This window comes from Orbicella faveolata, unplaced genomic scaffold (genome assembly GCF_042242905.1).
Source record: "Orbicella faveolata isolate gen_17 unplaced genomic scaffold, um_ofav_v1 contig_46, whole genome shotgun sequence".
Taxonomy (NCBI): Eukaryota; Metazoa; Cnidaria; class Anthozoa; order Scleractinia; family Merulinidae; genus Orbicella; species Orbicella faveolata.
Window position 1 is genome coordinate 26,267,501 of NW_028301576.1, and position 18,691 is coordinate 26,286,191.

Below are 18,691 nucleotides of genomic sequence, written 5' to 3' on the forward strand. Positions count from 1 at the left end.
AGGGTAAAACGATGAGCTGGACAAAGCATCATATTTTTAACCTGTTCTTCTGTGAGCTCTAGAAGACCTGCTCTTGCCAGGATTAGATCCTTCTCACAAACATTTTCCCTTGACAGGTGGTGATTTTGAAGATGCCAACTGATATCGCTGTCACAGCTGTTTAGGGCTACACATTCTGTAAATCCACGACTACTTCCGCACGTGCCACTTGTAACTGCTGAGAAGGAACACAATCCTGCCATTGCAAATAGCAAAAGCAACGCAAAGCGCAAAAAATAAATTTGTTATCTCTTGCATAAACCGAGTAAAATGCTGTCGACGTCAGACTTCTACAATTTGCATAATTTAATTTTAGCACAAAGGGCTAGGCAAAAATAGCAACACGAAAAAAAAACTGTTGAATAAAAAAGGCAAAGCTTCTAAGCCATTTCTAAAATCAAATATAAACAGTAAAATAATTTATTTCTCAAGTACCCAGGATTGGTATTGCTTTTTAACGTGCAATGCAAAATAAAGAAAAAGTGATTAGGAGAGCTGCCAAAATAGCATTGACATTCCAGTGTGTTTGCCGACTGAAATCGACATCTTCTTATCTGTACATCTGAGGTACATTCGCAGTACATTGTTATTTTATTTATTTTTTCTTGCCAATAATCATATGGCAAACACTTTTACTTCTTAAATATGTTTAATATGGAATTTTTGTATAGTACAAGGCCTGTGATGAACCAATTTCAGCAATTGTGTTTAGGCGAAACTTAGGCAACTTACGCCGCAGCAGTTAATTAGCTTATAAATTCCCAATTTTGGAGGAATCTTTGGTGAATTCAAGGTTACTCATGCCTTATCCCGAACAAAGAGTATGTTTTGAGAATATTTGCTTCAAGGTGATATTATTTTATGTGGGAAACTTAACAATTTATGCGGGAAACTTAGGAAAAATAATCGGTGCAAAATTGTGTCACGCAAGCTTTCGCGTCTGAATATTAGCAATGTTGATCGTACTCCTGTAGTTCCAAAAGGTTAGTGCCCAAAGTTTCTTTTCCTGTTCCCGGTACACTAGCCCTAGTACTAAACATGAGCATTGGTCAGGGCTCCAGATCACGTTATACTTTTGAGAAACACTCCTTCAACCAGCAGCATGGCCGCTAAAATTTTGCGAAGGATATCTGTAGGGCATTTTCAAAAAATCATAATTAATTTTTCTTGAGCCCGATTTTAAATATTTTACCGTTAATCGAAAGAAAAAACATGAAATAAAATTATCTCTAAGTTTTATTGTATTTGAGTAAAAGCGTAATTTTTCAGCTCCTTCAGCGCAATGCCTAAATTTGACTTGAAACAGAACGGTTTTTACGGTTTTGGACTGTACTTGGAAATCGTCGCCAAGAAGGCCTCCCTTCAGTCAAAAATAATTGTCGGTGTTGGAGAAGGGAGAGCAACAAGGGAATGCGAGCTAATCTGGTCCCCGATATTTGAAACCTCTACAAATGGAATTTTAACTGTTAGAATGTATATGGGAAAAGTCCATTTATAGACAAATCAACAGACAACAGGTAGACCTTAAGTAGAGTAATGTGCAGACAAGTGATATTTGACTGGTAGAATATAGCAAATTTAATTTTGTTAGTAAGGTAAAACATCAGAAAAATAACATACCAACCCTCTTTTTAAAGGGTCTTTATACATGTACGAGGTTCGTAATGGGGTATTTGTGATCAGGGATCAAAAGTGTAGGATTGGCATTCACAGACCTTAAATTAGGGATCACAAGCCAGCAATTGGGATAACAAAGTTTTAGGGACCACCGAGTGATCAGACTGTATCTTTTTTGTGGGATCAGGGATCAACTTTTTTCTCACTTGCAGGGTCAGGGATCAGAAATTTGGCTTCAAAATTTGGGATCACTGAGAAAAAAAAACTCATTAGATAATGTTCTAGTTCACACAAAGGTAGACCTTAAGTTAAGAGTAATGTTCCAAGGTCCATGGTTCGTGTATGAAGTAACAGCGGTTTCAAAATATCATGAACAGGATCCTTAAACTACAAAGTCAAAATACACATGTATGCATTAGTAATGAATACAATATACAAGTGAAAAACTGCACTTTTCATATACATATAAATAAGCCTTTATTGTTGTTTTTAAGATACCAGTAACCAATGAACATGTATTAGTGCCCAAGAAACACCCGGGGAACATGAAATGTCCCACAGATTTGCAGCTTGAAAAAGCTAGGCTCCTCTGTTGTTTCAGGCAAGCCAAACAGTGATTGCAATATTCATATACATTAATATTTTAACTTTCTTCATTAAATGATCTTGAAGAGAAATAATGAACATTTTAGTACCCAAGAAACAACCGGGGAAAAGCTTCCCACAGATTTGCAGCTTGAAAAAGCTAAGCTCCTCTGTTGTTTCAGGCAAGCCAAACAGTGATTGCAATATTTATATACATTTTAACTTCCTTCATTATTAACAAGTCAAAAATGATTTTTAAGAGAGGTAATGTACATGTACATTTTAGTGCCCAAGAAACACCCGGGGTAAAGCTTCCCACAGACTTGCAGCTTGAAAAAGCTAAGCTCCTCTGTTGTTTCAGGCAAGCCAAACAGTGATTGCAATATTTATATACATTTACTTACTTCATTATTTCAAGAAGTCAAAAATGAACATTTTAGAGCCCAAGAAACACCCGGGGAAAAGCTTCCCACAGATTTGCAGCTTGAAAAAGCTAAGCTCCTCTGTTGTTTCAGGCAAGTCAAACAGTGATTGCGATATTTATATACATTTACTTACTTCATTATTAACAAGTCAAAAATGATTTTTAAGAAAAATAATGAACATTTCAGAGCCCAAGAAACAACTGGGGAAAAGCTTCCCACAGATTTGCAGCTTGAAAAAGCTAAGCTCCTCTGTTGTTTCAGGCAAGCCAAACAGTGATTGTAATGTTTACATTTCCTAATACTACAATTTAATTTGTAAAATATTAATAATTATGAGAAATGTAAAATGTATCTTTAATTGCCTAAGAAACACTCATGAAAAAGCTTCCCAGACTCACAAATTGAAAAAAAAAAATTATTTATACTCAAGCTCACATTTTGTTCCCAAGAAGCACCTGGAGAAATACTCTCACAGAGTCACAGCTTCAAGAAGCCAAGTTCCTCTGTTGCTTCAGGAAGGCCAAACAATAACTGAAACAAAAAATATGAAAACATCCATGAATACATTATGGAGATGATAATATTAACAATAGTTTTATCTAGCATTCGGCAAGAATCCCAATAACAGAAACTACTCAGAAGCCCCATTAATGATCTGAATCATCAACTTCTTTCTCAAATGCCTCATTTCTGTGTACTGCCATCCAAACTGATTAACTGTTCCATTGATACCCTTGAAAATGAAGTCCCTCACTGCTAGAATCACACCAACACCACAGCTCCCACTCCCTTGCCCTGTCATATCACAGTTGTGCTGAGATGGCATTCCAAATCGCTCAAGAACATTTATAGAGGACCAAAAGAAACTGTTAAAACATGGAGCACCCAGCATCAGCTGCTGGAAAACATCAAGGATATACTTAATGGTGGGTAATACACTGCCAGCAGGCTGCAGTTTGAAACCATCATCCAACAACAACTTCCTACCAAGAAGGTCAATGACAATCAGACCCCAGTGTATCTCATTCATATGCAGTGGCAACAGAATAAGATCAAACTCACTCCCCCTTGAGGTGCCAAGTACCCCCTGAAACTTTTGTTTAACGAACAACTCATCTTTGTTCTTCAGCCAAGTGTGTATTTGACATGGAAGGTAGAGTGCCTTTGCACCCACTTGCTTCTGGCCATCCCAGAGATAATGCAAAATGGCAATATCAATCACAAAGTTGTCCAGATAGCGCTCCCCGACAAGAGTTGAGAAAGATCCCACATCGACAGATTTCTGCCCAGCTCTTAACATTGTCTCACCAATTCGCTGATGCCACAACACCTGTTCAATGGATCTAACTTCATTAGCAGTGAGACCATCTGTAGTTGCCATGAGCCATCTCTCCTCACTTTGAATAGATGCTCTTAATGAGGATATATCACAAAATTTCCTCAAGATTGAGATCCTGTTGCTGGAAAATGTTCCAAGATTTTTAATTTGAACACCTGTAGCTTTCAAGTTGTTTTGCTTCATTCTTAGAGGCTTTTCAGCATCACACACTACTTGCTCAGGGGGTCTTTCATTTAGAGATAGGGAATCTTTTTCACTGTATGCGCCAAATACCCTTGTGATATCACTTGAGTGAATTGGGGTGGCTGTTACTTTAGGCACGTGAATGGTTCCGAGCTGCTTCCTCGTCTAGGATGAAAGAGTGGTAAGCCATGCAGGGTTTGATGCTGTTGATTCAGTGCTGGCCAAGTCTATGACATGGGGGCTGGAAGCACTGCTGGACTCCACAGCTGGCAGTACCTTTAGGCAGTCCACTGACTGAGACTTGCCATTGGACACAGGATTAGTTGGAGGAATCTTGCAACTTTTTGGATCCAAACTGGAAGACACCTTATCAGACAGATGAGAAACCTTATCAAGGTGAGGTTTCAGTGACTTTGCTATCTTTGGAGAATCATCTGGTTCGTCAATCGCTGTTATATAGGTGTCATAATTTGCCTCCCATACATCATGGTCATACTGGAAGAGACATCTGGGATCATCAGATTCTTGAACAGTTGTCTCCTTGTCCTTTGAATAAAGGTACTTCAGTGAGTCTTTCCCATACATTGATTCAAATAACTGATCAATAACTGTGATCCAAAGTGTATCCTCCTTGGACCAGACAACAGTTTTGTTTGACCATCCACAGCCACGAAAGTAAAACTTTTTTTTACCTGTTGCAAGTTAAATGTTATATACAAAAGAGTAATATTAAACTTAATATCAATTGTATACCACTAACCCCCCCCCCCACCAAAAAACATACACTGTAATAATAATAATAATAATAATAAAAGGTTACTGGCTTCTGGCTAACAATACAGCAATGATCATGAGACATGTTACAAATTTGTTATTTCATATTTCTCTGGATCACAAATCTGTTCTGTATATACCTTTAAATGTATGTGATGATCAAAATTAATCTTGAATGAAAACAAAGAGTGATTGAAAAGTCTACATGTAGGTCATTGCAAGTCCTAGGATTATTTCAATAACTGACTGTATGTACCCATACCTTCAGTAATACATTCACAGGCTTTACGGAACTGGTAACGCAAAAGTTGCATCATCTCTGACAGCCAGTGAGTAATGATCTGGTCCACTATGAATGACAAAAAGACAATAATTCAACATTCATGGTACAATTAATCATCATTATACTACAAAAAAGTAATATTAATATCTTCAATCACACAGGAACTCACAGCAGTTCAATTTAGAGTTGCACCACCAACTAAATAAGGTATTCACAACTAAGCATAGTTATTTACAGTTTAAAAATAAAGACCAATAAATTTAAATCTAATCACTATCTGTACCATAATAACAAAGATCTTAAAAAACATACAGGACTGTGTGACTCCTCCTTGATCATGACACGTTGCTCTTGAGTAGAGAGCTCTGTGTACTTTGTGTGATGCTTCAAAGCCTTCGTTGGAGTACTTCGCAAAAGAACGATGCAGGCGTAACAACATGGCAGAGTGGTCAATGGTTAGGTGGCCATAATCTCCAGTGCCAAGAGTGGTGCCAAACAAGTGGCATAAGAGAAAGCCCCAAAGTTTACACTGAAATTGTAACACTCCACTAAAAATACTGATCCTCCAAAGACTTCTAAATTAAACTGACTGGAAAAGACTCCCAAAACTTACCAAGTTTTGTGAACAAGTTTGGGAGGCTTGAAAATGCTACGGAACTGGAAATTGATATTCCAAATATTTTGGTAATGACCAGATCTCATTAAAGTTGCTGCCAAGTGCTGCTTATAATAATTCTTTTTTTTTTCCCACCAGCAATTTATAATAGATGCAGGTATTTACTGATGCATTTCAATATTTCAAACATTGTCATACTCCAAATCATGTGTATATAAACAACAAGTATTGCCCAAGAAATAACTGTATGTTTTTGGTTATATGGTGCAGTATTTTTCAATCTGTTCTAAACTCAGGGTGCATCTTATAGCCAAGTATCTTAGCACAACAGAATATAATTTCCCCAAATTTCCCTGATGATTAAACCTGTTGAAATACCCAAATACCCTAAATAGATAAAAGACAAACAATGTTGGTCACTGACAGTATCTAGCTATTAGGTTATTGGGCCATAATTATCAAGCTATGTTGTAATTAATCTGACCTTTACATCAAAGATGTCAATTTGTTCATCCTCACTTTCCTCAAATTCACTGCGGCGCACCACCTGGGCAATTTCATTCCATTCTTCGAAAACCTTCATGAATGCAATAATTAAACAAAAAGTCATTAAATTTAGTAAAATCACAAGTTTCAACTCAGTTGAGCAAGGAATGTGAATCACAATCATCACAATTCCCTTGAATGAATTCTTTTCCCTGAACCTTATTTCCCAACAAATCTTTGAAACAGGCTTAATTACCATCAAGCCAGAAAGCAGTTCACATATTCTTTGTATTAAACCCAGAACTGACTAATTGTACGCTTTCAAATGATAATGACATACTGTAATAATTATTGCTGGTGATGTTTAAATTAAACACAAGTTGATACTAGGTTATTTTCTTAATTTTGTGACTTGGGCAGATGTTAAGCCCAGCTCAAAATATTTATTTTACATTATGCATGTATATTGATTGACTGAATTTCAAGTTAAAATGCAGCCCAATAGTGTCCCAGTTATAATAATTCTCAGACAAATCCTGGCTTTTGAATTCTAAAACAGTCAACCCATAGTCTTTCATAGTGCTGGCCAGATACTGCTTGGACTGTTCAATGTGAGTTTGGGTTGCCTATGACATATCTAAATCATTATAAAATGTGGGTTCTATAAAACTAAGGTGAATGTATAATTAATACATTCTTCAGGTTGTACCTTGTGAAAATGAGCAATCTGTAGTGAAGCTGCCAGCTTTTCCATTTCTAGATTTTCTTCCTGGTTAAGTTTCTGTTATAATATTTGCTTCCTGGTTCTCTTATTAGGAGGCTGTTGAACCAAAGGTTGAACAGCTTCACAGGCAAGACATTTTTGTTCCAGGTCCTCTAGTTTGTTTGACCAAACCTTCACTTCATTCTCCAGGAACTGCTTTAAATCTTAAATGAACAATATTAATAGTAAATTACTGAGAACAAGTAAATGTACTTAGACTGCACCATTAATGTATGAAAGTGATTTTCTAAATATTTTATTTAGTTATGGGCAATGTAAGGTGCAGTGGTTCAACCTATAAACTTCACGGGGTTCATAAAATGATCTTTGTAATGTAAATGAGATTTTCACTTCCGCAGGGACCAAAAGTAAGTTAATTAAAAATTTATGTTAAAAAATTAAGATGGCCCTTGAAAGTTTAATAAGTGAGTGTATATGTATAATTCACCTTTAGCATCTTCCAGAGTCACTTCCTTCTGATATTTGCCATAGTCCCTGTTAAATTTTCCACTCTTTAGGATGTCCTCAATATGCTAGATGGAAAATAATATACATGTTCAAAACAGCATAACTGTTATGCATGTACCTATCTAGTAGTAGATAACTAGATAAATGTGCAGCCACCAGTAGATGACCTGCCTGCATTTATATGTGCACACACATAGGACTATCACCCCTGGCTACAATAATAATAGTGTACCATTTTCTGTTTTTTGATTGTCTGCCTACAATCCAGTAAGATGATTAAGATCTGCATCACAAATCTGCTGACTCTGCTAAAATACGAACTCATAGCCAACCTGGGCCTGCAAGCCGTGTTGGTAATAAATAAACGGTTTAATGTACATGTATATATGTCTGGATTTATGAAAACGGTGTTAAAGACTGAATCAAGTGTTTTTTGATTTACTTGCTTTTTTCATTTTTTTTTCTGCTTTTGCTATGACAGCAACTTGTAAATCTTACCTAGCATGAAATGTAAAAACTCCCTGCCGCATGTTTCATTTATTTAGGTATTTTTTTTCATTATTTATCAACCCCCCCCTTTTTAAATTTGTGCTAAGTTTAGCCCAGGCTACACTCGTCTGAATTCAGTTCGCGTGGTGACTCTGACAAGGAGCGACCGATTAGCGTTCTGTATTTGCTGTCTAAAAGAAGTCTGCCCGAGGACATCATTAAGTCCAATGAAGGCCCAAGTCTAACGATTTGCTAGTAAGCGTCGTCCATTATCGTACGTGAGGCGGGCCTGAGGAGATGTGTAAACTGTACGGGTCACATTTAGTCCCGTAACAGAAGGCCGTTTGCCCTGTGGCGATAATGTTGTGCTTGCTTTAGACAGCAAAACTCTTTAGCCACATCAATTTAGGGCTTAGACGTGCAATGGACGAGACATTTCTAGCTGCTGTTGGTGTCATTTGCTTTGAACTTTGATGTAGCTAAAGACTTAGAAAATAAATCTGTTGAAATCTGGATGTGCCATTCCGCGCTTGACAAAATTGAAGTACATCCGGGACATTGCTATTTGCCAGCAAAACATGGCCACGAGGAGAAAGAAGAACATGAGTTCAAGCGCTGATCGTGAGTAGAATTTCCTTGTTTTATCAATTTTAGGCGTTCTCGGCTTAGCTAAGTATCAGAACTGTCTGTGATTCGCTAGCGCAGAAGAAATTTATTTGCGTGGCTTCCAGGCGATAATTGACGTAACGACAACATGTTGAGTGTTGGCTTACTGCTAACTATGGCCTAGTTTGTCTGAATTTCAATCGATTCTCGATGTAGGAAGCTCTTGTTCAGTCCATTTAGGACGATGCAGGCCTTTAGAAAGCAATAGATTGGCTCTCCGCCGCGGTTTTGATATCTGTACGTTTGTGTTGATTTAGACTCCAATTTCATGTTAAAAGCACTCTTAATTAAATTGTACAATTCATGATTCAACGAAAAGACGGTGAATTTAGTCTTCCTGGCCTCAAAAGGCATACAGGAGAGTTATTTGCTGCTATTTGAGCTACAATAAGCCTCGTGGAAAGCTAGCTCTGGGACAGAATTGTAGCAAGATTATCAGTGACAAGTCAAATTCTATGGCTATGTTTTTGCGAATCCGGTCAGATATTGAGATGAAATGTCACGTAACGGCTACTTTTTGGCTGAAATATAGAGGTAAATAACCGATTCCACTGCTTACCATGCTCTTGTTAGCGTGACTGGCTAATTTAATCCACAGTAAAGACATAGTGAGGTCATTTAGGTGAAATCGCAGAGGTTGAGCCTGTCTAAATTAGTGCCGCAGCGAACCAAATGATCAATGTAAGCTCTAATTTAGCTTTGTTTGGCTCGTTTGACTCATTTGCAGCGACTTCAAAGGCTTGTATAGGCATGGTATGGACTCTGTTAAGAGTACACGAGGTAGATAGCACTCTCGGTACGACATGGCCATATTTATGTACATTTTCTAACCGATTTTCCAAAAAACATGCCCGCTATTTTGGTACAAAGTCTTTAACACGGTTTTCATAAATTCAGACATATATATAATGGCAAAATTATTGACAGTAAAATTTTGAATTTGGTTTATCAGAATAACTGGAGTGCAAGCTATCTATATCTGGAGATAACATACAACTTACAATTTTCACTGCATTCATGAATGTGACGTAGCCAAGGACTACATCTTTAGAAGCTCCATTCACCTCTTTGTAATAGGATATCACTCTGTCAGTTGGTAAAGATTTTCTTATGATCTCATCAGTATTATCCAAAATATTTCTCTCTGTGTTTCCTATTAGAATAAGATAAAAAGTTCCATTTTTATTCAACAATGTTTTAAATGAAATATACTGTTGGACTTTAACTTGTTAAGGTTGTTGAAGAGTTTTACTGATGCAGTATATCTCAATGAACATACTGATGTCCAGTTCTTAATTATGCACCATGGAAATGACTGTTTCAAAATTGCTGCCATTGATCTACATTCAAAGTAACTTATACATTAAAGTCATGGTAATAGGACAATGTATTACTTAAAAGATATTAGGGGCATTAACTTAAATATTATTTAATAATAATTATTATTCATCAATCAATCAGACAACAGAATTTAAGTGGTTCATATGATTATAGGCATTTTACTCAAAGATAATAATATTACCAGAAAATGATGCAACAGAGATGTTATTCTTATCAACAGCAGTCTGCTGGCCTTTACGGAGCTTCACTGTAATCCTTTCTTTCCCCCTAGACATCTCAGGACCACATTGACCAATAGCTTTATTACATTCAGTCAGTGAATTGCATCTGTATGCGAACAAACCAAGTGAACCAAGCAGTTGCTCAGTATTTCGCATCTCACTGTGAAGAGCACACAGACAGACATTGCTTAACACCTCATCTAACAAAAACATGAGATCATCACGAATTCCTGTCCACCTGAAATTAAAGATAAACCCCTGATCACAAATACATTAAGGCTGGTGTATTCAGAACAGGTATCCCCCAAGCCAGGTTCAGTGCCATACTTTGGATTCTGACCTTGTGCTCATGCTTTCTTCATGGTGGCCAGATTAACTGATCACATTTGGCTAGGTGCCTGCCAAATTTCTCCTACCAGAACAATAATGCACCCAGAAAACGACTACAATTGACTGAATTAAGTATTTCTCAAGTTAACAACACCTCATTGTTGCCAGATAATGCTCTGATTGAATGTTATACACTTACTTTCCAATATTGGCCTTGGATAGAAGACAAGTCAGGCAAACTTCGTCAAAAGATCCACCCCATTGTTCTTTACAAGCCTTCAATAAAAATGAGACATTTTTCATTCTATAATTATAGTTATTTAAAAGCCTGGCTCCTAACTAACTCAGACATCTTCATTGCAGTTCAGCCACTCTGACTACAGTATACTAACTGATGGCCATTGAGATTATACAAGACCAGTCATGCTGCGTGAATGAATGTCAAGTCAGGCAGCGATTCATCACTAAAAGTTTTGTATACATGTGACATATATATTATTACTCATTTTTTCACACACATATATTGATTTGATACATGTGTGTCTAAGAACATCACTCTGCAATGTGATTAATTAATATCATAACTTAATAAAGTAACAAAAGATATTTCAAAATACCCTTAAAGCATGGCATAAAAAACAGAATTCAATGTCACTTCCACGCCCAGCTAATACAAAGCTTTCGTCATCAACCTTAACAAGAAGCATATACAATGCCTTCAAGTCAAGTGTAACTAAGAGAGAAAAAAAACAAAGTAAAATAAGCTTAAATAACAATAGCAATTTCAAATAATGAGGGCAGTTTCAGTCCAGTGCAAATAAACCACAACTAAGTAATCACTCTGGACAAATATGCACAAGAGAAAGTACAGTCATACAACACATTCAAACCAATCAGAACTCAAAATGCAAAAACATTTTAATACAGTGACTATATAACCAGCTAACATCCTGGTAGATTTGGAAAATAAATCTTGAGGTTTTACCACAATCATGTATTTTAAAAATGGTTGACACTAGTGGCTCTTTTTAAAACAATCACAGAGTAATATTACATGTAATGGCAATCAAGCGAAACCAAAGCAGAATTGCATTAATTTTTCTGAAACTGAACCTTTAAATTTAACTTTGTAATGTTTTCCATCAACAGTTATGCCTTCTTCTTTGAGAGCTTTCTTTTCAGCATTTAGTCTGATGATCAGCTTCTTAACTTCACTCCTAAAATGAAGAGCTACTGATATTAGCTCTTATTAATAAGTTAGAGTGCACAGTTGTACCACACTGATGTCACTTTCCCAGTTGCTGTACATTCCAGTATAATGGGGTGTAGATGCCTTCTTAATGCTGGGCGTTAACTAAATAAATTAGCATTGGATGTTAGTAACATAATATTTTCAACTTAGTAACCTATAGTAACCTGCAAATTAAAGAAGTACTGGAATCTTACCTTTTCTCTGCACACTTAGCAACAGCAATGGGGTAAACAGCTAGTGCACTCTGAGAACCACTGAGACCTTTGCTAGTTGTGACAACTAAATCAATTGGAACTATCCCAACGGAAACTTGCTCCCGCCCTGCAAAAAATGGACACCATTTACATTGCTTGCACAGAAAGCATGTGAAAACTGTTGGTTACACAGTATCATATTTGCATGCCTCTTATGTCAATCATATAATATGGTTATTTTACCAATTTTTTATTGCCCCAGTGATTAACTATGTAAGAAATTAGGATTTGTGTCAGCAACAATTAGCTTGATTTTGCATTTAAATTTAAACTCCCCATTGATTTTTTTTAATTTATATGCAATGACATGCATAGACAATGCATATAATTTGAACAAAATATTTCTTCAGAGAAAAACCCTCAAGGATATCATATCTTAATCATAATTAAATCATTGTTACAATATTACAATGTTGACAGATAGTGGATATATAATATACACTGTAAAGATCAAATACCTGCTAGAGGTCTTCCATCAAGTTTGAGGTTAAATTCAAGAAACTCTGATGCAGTTTGATGTAACCTACTTTGTCGAATCTGCCATACCACAGCCATCTTCATGCTGATACCATAGCCACGTACTTCTTCAGCAAGGGGTTCCACTTTAAATAAGTTTCTTGTTACTGAAAACACAAGATCTTTTTGGGCTCGTATTTCATTTGTTGTGAGAAGGAGTCCAATGTCAATGGCTTTCTGTGGAACATGTAGGAAAAAAATAAATATTTATTATTTACAGTCAAACCTCAAAAGCAACAATTTGGAAGGTCAGGTGATCAACTAGGAAAGGTGATGCTTCCAAGAGGTCTTGAATATAGTGATTTCACTTAAACAAAGATATTTTGTATCATGGAAATGCTTCCTTAAGACATCTACAGGCAATTGCTTACAAGAGTTGGTCATTCACGGAAGTTCGGCTGGAATGTAATGATTGCAGCCTTTAGAAGATTTAACTTTCACTTTTTTTTCATGTGATATTCTGATCCCTAGAAAGATTGACAAAATAATCCCAACCCCTGGAACATGTGACATCAACTAAAAATAAACTTTGTTGTTTCAAACAAAGATTAAAATATTTCATTCATTAGTGTGTGTTACCAAAAAGTGAAGTTTTATAACACTTGAAAATGTTCGGAAGTAGAGCAAATAAACTCTACTATAAAAAAAACCCACAAAATTACAAAATTTCCAAAAATCTGGAGGAAGTCCCAAACACACTTCCTTTAAGATTGAAATGAATTATGCAACAACAACTGCAGTAGACCTAGAATAGCCGGATTTGTCCCAGAGCAGGGGGGGGAGGAGGGGGACATGCATGCAACTACATGCAAGCTCTTGATGAACAGTATGAAAAAGAAATATCAGATTTTTAATTTGATATATATTTTAAAAATTTATATTATAACTTACCCCGCTGCGGCCGATGTTCAGGAAATTCAGGAGTTTGCCAAGATCTGTTTGGCAGTTTCATTGCCAGCTTTACATACAACTGAATCCAGTTGGGGACTCTCAGTGACTGAACATAATCGGTGGTCAAATTATCACATAGTGATGTGTTAAATGTTTTTTTGATGCCCTTCTTCTCGGCAACTGTACACAATGCAGTGGATAACACATCTTTTACGAACTGTTTATGAGTTTCATCTGGACCATACAAGAGCCCATAGCCAAAAAGCTTTCCAATATCCGACCCACTGGTTTGGTCTTCCCTCAAGGAAGCTATGCAGCTTTTGGTGATAGCTCCAGCGTGTCTCACAAACAGCCGCGGTCCTATGGAAGGATCGAGCTTCTGCAGATCTTTAATCAGCTGATTAAAACTTGGAAAGGCAATAACAGTGTCTTCAGGTGGTGTCGCTGGTGGAGTTGAGAATAAAGGCTGTGGGGTCGATGCGGAGATATTAAGCTTACTCTGTCTCGCCGCCATCTCTGAATCAAATTGGAGGGAATTTAATAAATCCCTGATGGCTTGAAATTCTTTGGAAGCAACTATTGCATCGGTATCCAGGTTCTTTCTTCGCAATGCCCTTCCAACTATTCCGAAGAGAGTGGCGACAACAACTGTGTCTTTCTTTTTGGAAGATCCAAACCATGATGGATCGACGATCCCGCCATTTGTATCAGAGAGGTCAAAAATATGAACTTCTGCGATATCAGCATTGAAAAACGGAAAGGAATCACTTCTGATGAACGCTCGTGGTTTATGAAACCATTCGTTCGATACAGCATACCAAACTTTGCTCAGATCAAGCGACGGTCCGCAAATTTGATGGAGGCGAAGAGAACATGGAATTGCCGCCATGCTCTAGTTCGCGCCACCGTACTTTGAATTTTGCGCGAAGCAGCTTAGGCTCTTTTTTGTTTGAATTATTAACTATTTTAACTTTTACGGGCTGGTCATATGGTTTACTGCATTAAATTATTCTGTCAAATGCTAAACGGCTCACACACCGCAAACACCCACAGAAAGTACAGCAATGACAGATTTGTAATCTGATTAGCACAAACACCATGACGTAACCAGAAATCAGAACCCATGTCCTGCTGGGAATTTCAGACTCTGATGGATCTCGTCATGAACAGCGCTTTAATACGCTTTGATCGAGTTATGCCGCCTAAATTGAGGGCCACCCGACATCTTTTGGTCCATAACGTTGGTCCAGAACGGGAGTCTCAAAAACGTTCGTGGAGCAAACTCCAATGGGCAGAGGTTTGTCATGAGTCTTCCAAAGGTTCCCACCATGATTCTTCACCAAAGAAAGAATGCTGCTCAAAGTCAAAATCTTCTAGCCGTTCGGACTTGCCAGACAACACACCATTGTGGGCAAAAAAGCTCCTTGAGGTGCACAAAAGGAGCGAGGAGTGTCTGCAATTCCTCGAAAAGGAACTGAAGTCACAGCCATTTACAGAGCGATCCCACACAAAATTGCCACAGCCTGAATTCAAGTATAAAAGAAACAAGATCCAGTATGAGCTAAATGAGAAAGTGCTGGATAAATTGGACATGGCCGCATCAACCAGTGACGAAAAAGCCTGGAATGATGCCTTGGAGGAAGGTAGGAAAAGCTTCAAGGAAAGAAATAGACATATGTTAGCTGAAAAATACAGCTGGGAGGCTGTCAATTGTTATGTTCAGGAGCCTTTAGCTTGCGACTCCGATGATGAGAAGCGTATCAGGCGGGTAGTCAAAGAGAGCAAAACATTGAAGGCAGAAAGCAAGAAGCCTCTGAAGCCTTAGGCACAACTAATTGGCCATTCTCAGCAGTCATTCACGTTGAGCCAGAATTCTCCCAGTGTGAGGCGGACAGTTATTCCTGTGTTGAGGCAAAAATTGGATTCAAGCCAAAACAAAGGGTGTTTTTGTTGCGGAAGACCTGGGCATTTCATAAAAAAATGCTGCACACCTATCCCCTCATCCACAACAGGAAAAACATACTAAGATACCTTCTCAACCACATTTCACTTGTGATGTTGATATTGATTGGAACTATGATTTGAATGCACAGACCGAGTATGAACCAGGTTTGATGGAATTGTACAATAGACTAGGAATGTCAGAACATAGGCTCTATCACCAGCCACTGTTCGGGAAAGGAGCCCATGCTCCTCCCCCTAAGGCATGGCAGATTCTCTTGTTAGTCTTGTTAGTCTTGGCCAATCAGATAACTGCCGGCAGATTTTTTGTTGGGCATAAATCAGTGCATAAATTATCTTGTCAGATCATTGTGAACAGAATGGCGGACGATGTGGCGTTGATGGCTTTGGGACATGAGAGAATTTAAGAGATGTTTCAGATTGTAAGTCTAAAAGACTTACCGCAGGAAGCACAAGAAAAGTTAGTCAGCGGCGGAGATGTGTTCCTAATTCAACCAATAGGGTCGGGAAAGTCTTTAATTTTTCAGTCTACTCCGATATTCTTCTACATTGTGAAATGTGCCAAGTTGATCGTCCCTATAATTTCTCCTCTGGTTTCACTTATGTTAGACCAAGTTTGCCTTCTAAAATCTCTTGGGATAAGTGCTGAGATCATTGGAGACGAACAAAATTGCAAACAGGCCAGAAAATATGTAGAAAGAGGACAGTGCCAAATTGTGTACAGTTCACCCGAGGCATTTTTGTCCACCAAAAGATGGTGAGCCATGCTCAGCAGTGATGCCTACAAAAAAGGATTACGTCTGGTGGCTGTTGATGAAGCTCACTGCATTTCTCACTAGGAAGCTGAATCAGATTTGAAGCACTTTTCTCATGTTATAACTTGAGAGTGTATTATAATATTGTTTGCTATACAAATGCAACCTAGAATCAACATCAGGCTTATACTTTTCTTTTGATTTAAATTAGGACGAGGTAGGAATAAAAAATTAACCATACAGATACTGTGGTTGGTTTTAAACCATTGTATAAAAACAGACGAGAATGACAACATCCGAGTTTAAAAAATAGTGCCCAAAGTTTTTGCTTTTCAGTGACAATTAAAACTTCACTTATTATGTTTATTTTCTGTGGTCAAAACATTAGGCTTGATTAATGCATACATGCATACATTTACCAGCATGCAGCTCGATTAACAATTTCAGAATAGTGTTTTTATTGTCATGGATTGTTCTGACTTTGTGTTCCAATTAATTTATATTCAAGGGATTATGCAGCAAAGAAAGGAGAAGGTCCCTCTGAAAGTGGTTTGGAAGAATCAACAAGATCAGGTCCATAGTCAACTAGACTCAAAATCATGTGATCTCTGGAAATGCATCAGCCAGCACTGTTATGGAGAGTCCAAACAGACATAGCATTTGTTATGCAGTTAGGGCTCTTATCCCAGATCCAGCAAAAACTTTTCAAATCATGGTCAAAGATTTAAGAGAACAGAAAGAAAATTAGAGCGAACCATTATATCCTCTAAAACCATCAAAGTCACCACCTTTCTGTATGGATCTTTCCTAGCAGAACTTGGGGATGAGGTGTATGCAGATGATTCACATGACCTGAAAAAGAGGACTATGGAAATGTTTCACAGCAGGATTGATGAACTCAACCAAGAGCACATTCTTGATTCAATGGCTGTAGCAGATGGCTCAGTTTGTGTACTGTTAGCAACCATTGCTTATGGTATGGGCATTGACTGTAAGGATGTCAAGGTTGTTTTACATTATGGGCCTTCATACGACTTGGAGACATACTTACAGGAGAGTGGAAGAGCTGGGAGATATGTGTCAGCGACATGTAAGGCAGTTATGCTATATTCCAGTCCGATGATGAAGTATTGTGAGGAGGAAATTAAAACTTATGCTCGGGATTCATCAAAATGCAGGAGAAAAATGCTCCTGGAAAGCTTTGATGATGATGGTACCAATTTGCCATCATTTGAAACCTCTCATCAGTGCTGTGACAATTGCTAAAGAAACTGGAAATGTCAGGGGGATTCCTGTGATTTTGTTTTCTTTCCCTTACCTACCTCAGAGATGCAAGAGGCCTCAGTTGAACACTCTCTTTCCAGAGAAATGAGCAATGGACAAAGAGAAACTCTTTGTCGGAAACTAAATTACCTGAAGGTGGCTCTCGACAAGCAATATCTTTGCACTGCAAGGAGTGTTAACACTCTAATGTTTACTCCAGCAAAGCTGTATTGTGCACTTGGAGATGCACAAATGGATCAAGGACTAAATTGTGCAGTAAGTTCCACTTCTGCTGACATTTTAAAATAATTTTGCTTTAGTGTATCTGTAGTCTCTCGTCGTAACTGTTGTTAATTATTATTTGTAATATTGTTAGTTTATTAGTTGTCTTTAGTCATTGTTGTCAATTCTAGTCTCTTTAGTTCTCTTGTTACCTTCAGTTGTATTTAGTTGTACCTAGTTGTATATTAATAACTCGTCCAAACATGACCTGCCTAGATTAGCTCAGCTATCCGTGAGCACGTTATAATTGTAATTTTAATTTGATAACAAATAAAATGTATGTATGTATGTAATTTGTTGATATTTGGCATTTAAGTGTGGCTAAAGGAATCTCATTTACATGCAATCAAGTTTTTGGTGATGTTGATGTCACTGAATCAGAAGAGCCAGAAAATGAGAACACACTGGAATGTGATGATGAGGATTTCTTTGACTTTGACATTGAAGACTCATTATTTGCTGGCTCCCAGATGATTATTTCTATATTGTTGATTGATTTCTGTATTGTTTATTGTCCTACAGCATGGGCATGGTGAAGAAGAGTTGGACTCTGATCTTGAGTAAGGGTCTTTGAACCCTTTCAACCCCTAAGAGTGATCAGCTTAGAAATTCTTCTTACAATTTTAATTGACTGCCAAGCAGACAGGTAATTAGGATGAGAATTAAGCAAATAATGATATTGGAGATTTTGTCTTGAAATAACACCAAATTCTTAGAAAATCAAACAAGAAGGGATTATCAGATAGGGGAACTAACTTTCATATCTCAGGAGTGAAAGGGTTGAAAAATTGGACTGATTGTCTGACAAGAGGCGAACATCAGAATACAGTTTTTTTTCAACTTATCAATTAGGCCACTGTGGGCCTCCATGTAGCTCATATTTTAAAGTTA

General features: G+C 37.5%; 1 protein-coding gene and 3 pseudogenes across 3 annotated transcripts in view; 2 read left to right on the forward strand and 2 right to left on the reverse strand.

The window, feature by feature from the left end:
- The window catches only part of LOC149099238 (uncharacterized), a 3,930-nt pseudogene extending 3,688 nt beyond the window's left edge, over window positions 1-242 (reverse strand). The window contains exon 1 of the transcript XR_016203435.1: window positions 1-242. This exon is cut by the window's left edge and continues 146 nt beyond it. The product of XR_016203435.1 is annotated as an uncharacterized LOC149099238 (transcript).
- Window positions 243-3,297: 3,055 nt separating this feature from the next.
- On the reverse strand, window positions 3,298-14,438 carry LOC149099239 (uncharacterized; annotated as a pseudogene). The gene is made up of 14 exons (XR_016203436.1): window positions 13,539-14,438; window positions 12,590-12,824; window positions 12,072-12,198; window positions 11,739-11,842; window positions 11,243-11,358; window positions 10,825-10,901; window positions 10,256-10,533; window positions 9,735-9,886; window positions 7,559-7,643; window positions 7,057-7,274; window positions 6,346-6,438; window positions 5,558-5,774; window positions 5,225-5,311; window positions 3,298-4,880 (listed from the first exon to the last, which is right to left on the reverse strand). The product of XR_016203436.1 is annotated as an uncharacterized LOC149099239 (transcript).
- A 207-nt stretch (window positions 14,439-14,645) lies between these two features.
- On the forward strand, window positions 14,646-15,723 carry LOC110040465 (uncharacterized). Its single transcript, XM_020745700.2, has one exon. The coding sequence runs from the start codon at window positions 14,662-14,664 to the stop codon at window positions 15,361-15,363; it is 702 nt and encodes a 233-aa protein (XP_020601359.2). The 5' UTR covers window positions 14,646-14,661; the 3' UTR covers window positions 15,364-15,723.
- A 135-nt stretch (window positions 15,724-15,858) lies between these two features.
- On the forward strand, window positions 15,859-18,296 carry LOC110040466 (ATP-dependent DNA helicase Q1-like; annotated as a pseudogene).
- Window positions 18,297-18,691: the final 395 nt, after the last annotated feature.